The sequence below is a fragment of the Poecilia reticulata genome, chromosome 1, assembly GCF_904066995.2.
Source record: "Poecilia reticulata chromosome 1, P_reticulata-male-v2, whole genome shotgun sequence".
Taxonomy (NCBI): domain Eukaryota; kingdom Metazoa; phylum Chordata; class Actinopteri; order Cyprinodontiformes; family Poeciliidae; genus Poecilia; species Poecilia reticulata.
Window position 1 is genome coordinate 27,837,549 of NC_088830.1, and position 10,671 is coordinate 27,848,219.

Sequence of the window (10,671 nt, forward strand, 5' to 3'; positions counted from 1 at the left end):
GCAAAAACATATCGAAAACATTAGTTTTTGTTCGAAATTGTTGCGTTTCCGTTAAGCAGATATATTTTCCTAATTATACTTTGCACAACTATAAGGTTAATGGAAACGCAGCTACTAAGACTCTTTCCATCCTAAAGTAAATTTTATTTGTTAAAGCAACATTTGGGTCCATAATAGGTGATTAAACTCTTTAAGGAATTCGACCCCAGAGATGCATTTAGAAATGGATTATTGATCATATTGGTCCGATGAATGAGCTGGTTGATTTTGTAAACTAAAAGTTATAAAAAATAATCCAAGCAACTGTCAAGAAGCTTATTACATCCTGTAGCAACTTGCTTTGGAAGTTGGGCAACCTGAGTGTGGGAGAACTGGTCTAGTCTGATCAATTGTAGATCAATTCCCAATTTAAAAAATCATAAAACGGTTTAGTTAATTCTAGAAACTCAATCTAAAAAGTTTAACTAATTTCTCCATTTATAGCAGGTATCTAAAAAAAAAAGTGAATATAGTGGGAAAAGACTATTTTTGTCCATTTTAGAAAGAGAAACTCATATTTGAGCATATTTGCAGAAGGTCGAGTGCAAGGAAAAAATGTACCAGCGTTTGTGTGAGCTTCACTAGGAGTTGACCGAGATTTGAGTCGGCGCATCAAGATCTGCTTGGAGAAACGGGACTGGACTGATGCTTAGTGGTCCAAAATCTTTGTTTCCAGAGTCTGGAGGAAGAGTGGAGAGGTAAAGGACCCAGGCTGCTGGGATCAGAACCACAGGAGGATCACTTCCATGCATCTGCAGAATAATTTGATGTAAAAGGAGCCCCAACCAAGCAGAGTGGATAGAAATAAACATACTTTTCAGAAGGCTGACGTTTCTCTTTAAATGTTTTTATTGATCTAATTTAATATTCTATTTTTCTGAGTTTAAGTTTTTATCTGTTGGCCTTAATCATCAAAACTTAAAGAATATCGAATGATTCAAGATACTGCTTTATAGATTAGTTTCTGTTCATTTTGATGATTGAGGGAATCTGGAATCTGATATTTCCAGGTAGACCTTGAACTTGATAAAACCAAGTGGACAAGTGGAAGAAGATCAAATCATCACTGACTTGATTCTCTGAGACTCTGCAGACTCCAGAACCTTAAAATTCAAAGCAAATGCATTTTAATTTTTAGAGTATTTTAGACCTCTGAGCAACAATCCTGTTTGGCCCAGGTAGTGAAACTAGTGTTTCTAGTTGTTACGAATTGTTAACAAATGTTCTATCACACTTTTCCTTCCACTCAACTTTCTATTACTCATGTAATTTCCTTGGATACAGACTTAGCAATGACTTTCCTTGTGGAGATTATCGGTCAGCAGTTATGATTTTGATTTATAACACTGCTTTTCATATTGTGACAAAGGAGCTAGGAGTTTATGGAACTGTGCGGCACAGAACTTTCACATGTATTAGGTGTTTTTAAATCACTAATCATGAAAAAGCAATGATTTGAAAAATCTTCATTCGGTTTCAAAGTATTGTTTGAAAAATAGCATTAATAAAATAATCAACATGCTGGGTTTGATTTAAAACGGTGCCCTAAGTGCCTAATGGATCTAATTGGCATCATAGTTGAGTGTATAATGTTCCAGTTTATAATCTCTAAATAATTTGACGGCTCTGACAGCAAAAACACCAGTAACTACATTTTTTTTTTAACAATTGGACTCGAGAGTAAAAGGGAATCTCAAAATACTGCTTTGATTTATTTATTTTATAAATAACATCAGACAAAAAAAATTGGCTAATTAGTAGAATGGGGGGAAAATACATAATTACAAAATAAGTAACACTTTTCCAAATAAAACATTTCAATACAAAATTTATGAAACTAACATTTTTATGTATCATAAATGTTACTAGTTACTTAAGAGACTTTTTGGAAACAAATTACTCGTAGGAGGAGTTTTATTCCACCATATTTTGAAATTTTACTAGAGAAATATAATTATGAAGCATTGCAAGTCTTGAGTAAAATTTCTGGACCCTCTACCCATTGTGACTTACTTCACTGAATAAAGAACAAGATTGTTTTAACTAAAAATGCACCAGACACGGAGACAAACCCACAGTTTATGTCAAAGTGAGACCTCTTCTTTATTCACAAGCTCTGTTCTGTTATTTTCTATTTGCTGACTGCTTTATAATAAATTAAGATTTGTATATATAAAGAAACATATTTTTAGTCTTCAGAAAACCTTCATCCTAACGCCTTAAATCCCCTCTGAGTGCAGAGGGGATGCACTATTTATATATATATATATATATATATATATATATATATATATAAAATTTCCCTTCTCACCCTCCGCGGGTGGTCTGTTTCATCCTCTGAGCTCGGGTCGTCTACCAGAGGCCTGGGAGCTTGAGGGTTCTGCGCAGTATCTTGGCTGTGCCTAGAACTGCACATTTCTGGACTGAGATGTCTGATGTTGTTCCTGGGATCTGTTTGAGCCACTGCTCCAGTTGGGGGTGACTGCCCCGAGGGCCCCGATGACCACAGGCACCACTGTGGTCTTCACCTTCCAGGTCTTTTCCAGTTCCTCCCTGAGGCCCTGGTATTTCTCCAATTTCTCATGCTCCTTTTTCCTGATGTTGTAGTCACTTGGTATTGCTACATCCACCACAACGGCTTTCCTCTGTTCTTTATCCACCACCACAATGTCTGGTTGGTTCGCCATTACCATCTTGTCTGTCTGGATCTGGAAGTCCCACAGGATCTTAGCTCGGTCATTCTCCACCACTTTTGGGGGTGTTCCCCACTTTGATCTCGGGGCCTCCAGTCCATATTCTGCACAGATGTTCCTGTACACTATGCCCGCCACTTGGTTATGTCGTTCCATGTACGCTTTCCCTGCCAGCATCTTGCACCCTGCTATTATGTGCTGGACTGTCTCAGGGGCCTCCTTGCACAACCTACACCTTGGGTCTTGTCTGGTGTGGTAGATCTGAGCCTCTATTGCTCTGGTGTTTAGGGCCTGTTCCTGGGCGGCCAGGATGAGAGCCTCTGTGCTGTCCTTGAGTCCAGCTTTCTCCAGCCATTGGTAGGTTTTCCTGACATCAGCCTGAGATATATATATATATATATATATATATATATATATATATATATATATATATACACACACACACACACACACATACATACAGGGTGACTGCTCACCTGCAGGGAGACTCGCCCTGCAGGTGAGTCTCCCTTCCTGAGCGGTAGGTGGCGGTAGAGAGTCACCTACCGCTGTTCGACAGAGAGGAAGTGAAGAAGCGAACTTGCTGTTAGCTGTGCTAACTGGAAGATGTTGGCTTGGAAACGACAGCTGTGTGAGTAACATTAACGTGTTAAATTCCTGCGTAGAGCGTGTTGAATCTAAATTGTAACCCCAGTGTCTTAAAGCATTGTAGAGTTGTTTTTAAATGTAATTGTTACGGATATTATGAATCTTAAAACTGCACCGGTCCGCACCTGTTAGCTGATAACGGATTAGCATGAAGCTAGGGAACAGGAATTGCCCTGGTTTTGTTCTTCTCTGAGTTTGGCCTGAATTGTTAATCAAACTAGTAGGTTGATTTGAAAGCAATAGTGTCAAACTATATTTTGAAGTGAGTTTTAAAATAGTTTTGTTAACGTTTTAAGTGTGTTTAATCCATAGATCAAAGGTCAGAACAGTCGGTGAAAATTAAACCAAGCTGTTTATTTTTAACTTTGCGTTGACTAGAAGATTAAGAGTAAACAGCGAGCACTATTCGCTTAATCTTAGGACTTTTAGCTATTTCAGAAAAAAACGCATAAATTCTGTCCGTTTTGGCGTAAGTTTGAGACCACTGTTGAATGTTTTTACATTCAACAGATGGGCCGCTTTATGGCGTGATGTAAAAAAAATTATCTATAATGTGAACAAAACAAGGGGGAGTATTGTTGATTTCAGGAGAAACAAGTTTAGTTTGAGAAGCATTTCAATCATGAAAGAAGAAGTGGAGGAGGAGTATAAATTTCTCGGAAGAAAGTGAATTAATTACAACAAAATGTAATTTCCCTTTGGGAGTAATAAAGTACTTTTTGTGGAGTGTTCTGTACAAAAGTAGAGTATATTAGTCTTTGAGAGGGCATTATTATCAATATATTACTCGAAACTGGGTTCAAAACTACAATATTATTGTTTATTGCAGTTAATTTAATGTGACAGGTCTAACAATGGTTGTATTGCCCAGCTCTAGTTTAGACGGTGAATGTTTTGCAGGCTGTCTGGCGGACTGACAGATGCCTTCACCATGATGCTGGGCCACGCCGCGCTGCTCGTCGCCCTCTTCCTGCCGCAGGCCGGAAGCTTCCTGAGCCCCGCCGAGGATGATGGCATCCCCGAGGAGTGGGTTCTGCTCCACGTGGTCCAGGGTCACATCGGAGCCGGGAACTACAGCTACCTGCGCCTCAACCACGACGGGCGCATCATCCTGCACATGCAGAGCCTCAAAGGCGACGCGGACCTGTACGTGTCTGACAAAACGCTCCACCCGAACTTCGACACCTACAAGCTGCAGTCGGTGACCTGCGGCCACGACGTGGTGGTCGTCCCCGGCGACTTCAAGAGGCCCGTGGGGATCGGCGTCTACGGCCACCCGTCGTACCTGGAGAGCGAGTTTGAGATCCGGGTGTTTTACGACCAGGCGGTGCCGCAGGACCCGTTCGAAAAGGGCTCGGACGGACAAAACGAAAAGAAACCCCCCCAGGGAGCGGACAACTTTCAAGAGGAGGAATCGATCTTTTGGACTATACTGATCGGACTTTTAAAGATTATACTTGAAATTTTGTTTTGAAGTTAGTTGCTGCTACGATGCTGGGAGACAGATTGGCATTTGACTTGGTCAGCGCTGAAAATAAATTTTTTATTTTTCCTTTTGATTCTGTACAGATGAGAAGATATCCTCCAGAGCTATTACCTTTATAAATTGCAGTGAAACATACAGAAATAACCAGGTAGTGGATAAATTCACTGGGAACGTCTTGGGGCGCACTGAGTGCAGGAGTCTGGCTGATCTGCCGATTCTGATTTTGGCTGGTACTGATTTATTTTTTGTCCGAAACGTAATTAAATATAGCAAGAAAGTTGCTAGGGTGACTATTGCTAACTGTGAACATGCAGATATGAACAGTGGGGGGGGGGCTGACGGTCAAACCTCTCTCCAAAACGAGGACAGTAGTTGATTTTTGGTGAATAAGATCGGCCAATCACCAAAATTAAGGAAATCTACGCCGATTTACTGGCTGGTTGATTTATCGGTGCACACCTAGTGATGTCTGACACACGTCAATGTCTGATAGATCGCTGTTGCTTCACATTTTGCTTTGGTACGACGGAGCGTTAGGGTCAGACTGGGAGAATTTGGTTTTCTGAAATTATGAGAATAAAGTGACATAAGAATAAAGCAGTAATAATACCAGAATAAATTATTAGTTTTATGAGAAATCCTACAAGAAAAAAATTGTTAATGGTGGAGGAATGTTTAACATTTTGTGAAGTTTTAAAAATAAGGAAATATCAATTTATTATCAGTAGCAGGACTTTAAAACAATCAAGGAAAAAAAACAAAGGTTTGGTTTTATCTCATGAAAACTCTTTTCTTGTAATTTTACGTCTTTATTTTGCTAATATTACTTTATTTTCATAATTTACAAAAATAGTCTCAGTCTGTCCCTTGTACTCTGTCGCACTTTGTCCTCTGGGGAGAGTGAAATGTTTTCATCCGTTACCTCCAGGAAATCTGACTGCAGTCCACATGGGCTGGGATTTAAATTTAAAACAAAAACATGGAGCATAAACTAATTTTACAACAAAAAAGCTTCTTCCTACTGCTTCTAAATATATTTGTGTTTAAAATCAAAGCAAATATATTTTGAACGACATAAATTTTGCAATATTTTCAAGTAAATTTCAGCAGCTAGAATTTAAAAAACTGCCATTTCCTGGATGAGACGTTTAGTTTTTACTCAAAAAGCAGAAATATTTAAATTCAGGCAAATTTCTCCTTTTTAAAATAAGGATGGGAAAGTGTTGGAGTCTATTTTCATCCAGCTGATCAGCAGTTTGCAACAGCAGGTGAAGGTCGGGCAGAACTGTTTAAACCAGGGGTGTCCAAAGTGTGGCTCGGGGGCCATTTATGGCTCTTGAAATGATTTTTTTCTGGCCACCAACTGTAGTTCAGCAATGATATACATTTATTCAACTTTTTATTTTTAGTTAGGGTAAAATTATGAATGTCTTTCCAGAGACTTGTGCTAAAAGACTGATTTTACTGCACTCAAATCAACTTTTTAAAATTTATTAAACTTGGATAAATATAGCAAGAGTTTAGAAAAGAATTGACCCAAATTTTGTTTCTGTAACAGAGAATAAATGTACATTTAGAAAACAAGATACTTTTCAGTTACAGTAAACATGCAAAATCCATCTTATGTTTTTGATCTGTGACAAATAACACCCCTTTCCTACAAAATAAATAAATCAGACTACTTTATTTGCTTGATTTATTTATTTTTATTTTATGATTCTGGCCTTCTGGCCCGTGTGACAAAGTTTGGACACCCCTGCTTTATGCTTCATCTAGCTGGAAAAACCGCTCATTCCAGTCTTTTCTCTTATTTGTGATAAAAATTACTTTAAACAGCACAATGCTACCCTTAACAGGCCTAATCTCTAAACAGGAACTTCAAAAAGAAGACGTATAACTTTGTAAAGTTGCTGGTTTTTATCTCCTGTAACTTTAAGGGAGATGGTTTTATGAGCAGAGAAGGTACTTACACAGTATTAACATCCAGGATGTTTGAATTAATGTGAAATTCTGTAACTGAGTGATGTAGCTGAAATTTCTCATATGAATGAATCAAACCACCAGGATCTGTGAAGGTCGGTTGCCCAGATTTATTTTTTAAAGCAGAATCACTTTGTTCAGGGGGATCTTCTTTGCTACGTGTTAGTATTTAGACTCCAGAGGACATTTTGCTAACATGCTAGCACATTACACCACTGTATTTTTTTTATTTTTTATTATTTACATAATTTTTGCCTGTTGGACAAGCTGTTTTTTCTAAATTCTCCAGTGCTTGAGTTCAGTTAGAAAACCTGTTACCACTGAGCAGAAAAAGTTCAACAGTGCCTTAAAAACTCAGTCCTCAATGCTGTTTGACGTTTTCTAGAAGATTAAGCTAGCTTTCAAAATAAAAACTATGTTTCACATATTTTGTCTTCTGACCGTTTTATCACAAAACCTTTGTACTACGCTTTGCTTCGTACAAAAATATGTATTTATTTTTTATTTTTTTAAAGGTTTGATCTCGGTTATGGAACTCATCGCAAAGGACGTCACTGTTGCCCGGATGTTCAGACCAAGAAAGCACGAACAGAATGACGGTTACTACGTTGAGGCGTTGAATCTTTAAATCTTGCTAACGTTTGTCCGTTATGTATACATTGCAGCAGTTAAACGCTGACGCATACCGGAAGTTGTTTACAGTTGTGCTGAAAACAACCGTCTTCCACTGCGGTAATGCACGGTTTTCGACCGCAGTGAAATTAGTTTCAAGTTGGATATTCAATATTCGAGCTCCTCGGAGTAATAATAATAATAATAATAATAATAATACATTTTATTTGTAGGCGCCTTTCTGGACACCCAAGGTCACCTTGACATAAAAACAAGCAAATTATAAAATACATACCGATAATAAAACACACACACAAAACAACACAAACGTACAAAGATAATTAAAGGCTATATGCTAGTTCAAACAAATGGGTTTTAAGTTTGGACTTAAAATATTGCAAAGACTCGACAGAAGAGGAGGATCTGAGGGAACGAGTGGGTGTGACAATGTGAAGGAGGTCCGAGAGATATGAAGGTGTGAGGTTGTGAATTACTTTAAAAGTTTAGAAGAAGTATTTTACAGTTGATGCGATATGTGATTGGAAGCCAATGGAGCTGTTAAAATAGGTGTGATGTGATGAATTCAGGGGGTTTGTGTAATGATACGAGCAGCTGAATTTTGAACCAATTGTAATTTATGCAGAATTTTCTGTGGCAGACCAAAAAGTAGAGAATTACAACAGTCTAAACGAGATGAGACCAAACTGTGGGCCAGAACAGAAGTGAAGTGCAAAGTGAGAGAAGGATGGAGACGGCGAATATTTCGGAAATGAAAATAATTAATAAGCGGCGTTTAGCTCAAGGTTGACCCGATTTATGAACGCTAATGTCGGCCAACGGTTCTCCACCGCTCCCCGCCCGAGCGCTCGAAGGTTGACTACAACAGTAGTCAACAATTCAACAAATGCCTTGAATTGTGACCAACTAAAAAATTGTCAGTGCTAATTCATGCTTTTACATGAGATACAATATCCTCTATTGAATTTTAAAGTCATATAGAATATTTTAAATAATTTTAATATTAAATAATATAAAGTTTTCTTCAATAGCTTCGAAGTCATCTGATCTATTTACTAAAAATCACTTTGAAATAATTCTACAAATCAGTAGAGATGAGGCACAGTCATTTGTTTTCTATTTTAAATCATTTTCCTTTTTTTCAGGAATTTGTTTTTGTCAAAATTGAGTGTTTTTCTTTAATAGTTTCCAGGTCATGTGACCAATTGAACCTGAATCAGTGTGAAATAATTCTACTAGTCTGCATAGATAAGGCACAGCCATTTGTTTTCCATTTTAAGCCATTTTCCTTTTTTTAGAATTTTTTTTTCAATACCCATATGTGATGCCGAGAAGATGCGGACTCTAATCCCAAATGTTAATTGTATGAATTTGAACTTGAGTCGGTCACTGCATTATGATCAAGGCATGTTTTATGGAAGAATGTTAGCATAGCTGCCATTGACGGCAGATAAACGATTTCCCTGTAATTATAAGTTGTTTCTCCATCCTTAGCATATTTAGCAGTAAGTGAATGGAGTTGAATGACAGCACTAAGACCCTCCTACTGGTTCTGATTGGTTGTTTTTGGTCCGAACAATGCAGTACTTTAGATAGTAATATTAGTTCAGAAAAGAGGTGGAGGAGATTGATTGTTTTCAATGATTATCTGTCTCATAACAAACTGTCACGACATGGTGACGCAGCTTTAACAAATATGGAGAAAACATATTTTTTTTATTAAAGTTATATACTGCAGCATGAATAAAATGCAACTACATAGCATTTTTTGAGAAGTCTGGATTGCTTTATATGTATTTTGAACCTTGCCTATGACTGTTGCTCGTGGAGAGAGACATTTCAGTAATCTAAAACTAATAGAAAAAAATTAAGCAATCTACTTGCATACTGGATGTGGACTGTTGCATGTAAAATTGATGAGTAGTAAATATTGTGCTAGTATTGAACCAAAGAAAGCAAGTTGCAAGCCTTTAAATTTTCAAAATTTTTCATGAGTCAAAAAAAGACTCAAAAAATTGCAACAGCAGCTGCACAGGGGGGCCCAATCTAATATTTTGTCAGGAGGCCCAAAATTCCTGGCGACGCCCCTGGTTCCAGCCGGCAGAAGCTCAGAAGTGAAGTTAAAAGCTGAATGAACTTCATATCAGGAAAAGGAGCCTGAAAACAAAGAATAAGAAGAGCTCCGTGAAAAAGGGGAGTTTTAAAGACAGCACTCAGCTTTCAGAGAAGCAATCAACTAACTGCAGTGCATTCTGGGTAAAAGTGGCAGACAAGTTTGTAGTTCCCATCTGATTGAACAATTCCAGCTCCTGGCAGGGCTCAGAAGTGAGCATAAAAGCTAAACCAGTGTTTCTCAACCTTTTTTGGGCCAGCGCCCCCCCAGCCTTTATCCAGGTCCCTCACCGCCCCCCACCAAAGAATTTGCAGGCTACTTTGCACTGACCATTATTTTACTATCACTATTGTAAATGCTTTGATTTTTATGCTTGTTTCTGTATTTATCATCAAAAATAATTTCCCAGAGAACAAAAAACCAATTTGAATAGAAATTATTTTCACAGGTGTCTAAGAAAAATGCAATGAACATTCAAGTTAAAATCGGTAGGCCTAACAGCAGCCAATCAGAGTGGAAAAAATTTTCTTATTTTGTGCCATTTTCTAGTTGTTAAATATTCCACAAAATGAGCAGATAAAAGATGTTCAACATGCCAGTTTAAACTTTTAACTATTTGCAAAACGACTGAGCTCTGCAACATTAAAACATGAATTGAACTGTAACTACATTAATCATAGCTCTTCTTCTCTTCAGTGTTTCTGTGGGTTTCTGGTGGTGCAGCTCTGTGCTGCCTTCAGGAGAATGGGACAACAGAGTATCATCCATAAAATTTCACCCACATGGCATTTATTAAACAAACCAGAGCTTTCAGTGGAAAAACAAAGTTCCAGATCCTTTTAATGCCATACAAATGTGAGACAGAAACATGGATTATATCTTTATATAGACCTGTATTGATTTATAGATTAATAGTTTTACTGGACAGAAATTACAAAGAACAAATCTGGTTCTTAATCAGATCCTAATGAGTCAAATTGAAAGTGTCATGGAGTCATCAGCCTCATGACATTAACACCGACATGAAAAATAATATTGAAGAAATAAATATATCAAATGTAACTAAAAACATAAATAAGTGA

The 10,671-nt window shown here is 37.7% G+C and overlaps 1 protein-coding gene across 1 annotated transcript; it reads left to right on the plus strand.

Moving 5' to 3' along the window:
* Window positions 1-3,227: 3,227 nt before the first annotated feature.
* Window positions 3,228-4,939, plus strand: c1h6orf120 (chromosome 1 C6orf120 homolog). Its single transcript, XM_008418706.3, has 2 exons — window positions 3,228-3,363; window positions 4,281-4,939. The coding sequence occupies exon 2, from the start codon at window positions 4,312-4,314 to the stop codon at window positions 4,852-4,854; it is 543 nt and encodes a 180-aa protein (XP_008416928.1). The 5' UTR covers window positions 3,228-3,363; window positions 4,281-4,311; the 3' UTR covers window positions 4,855-4,939.
* The last annotated feature ends 5,732 nt before the right edge of the window (window positions 4,940-10,671 follow it).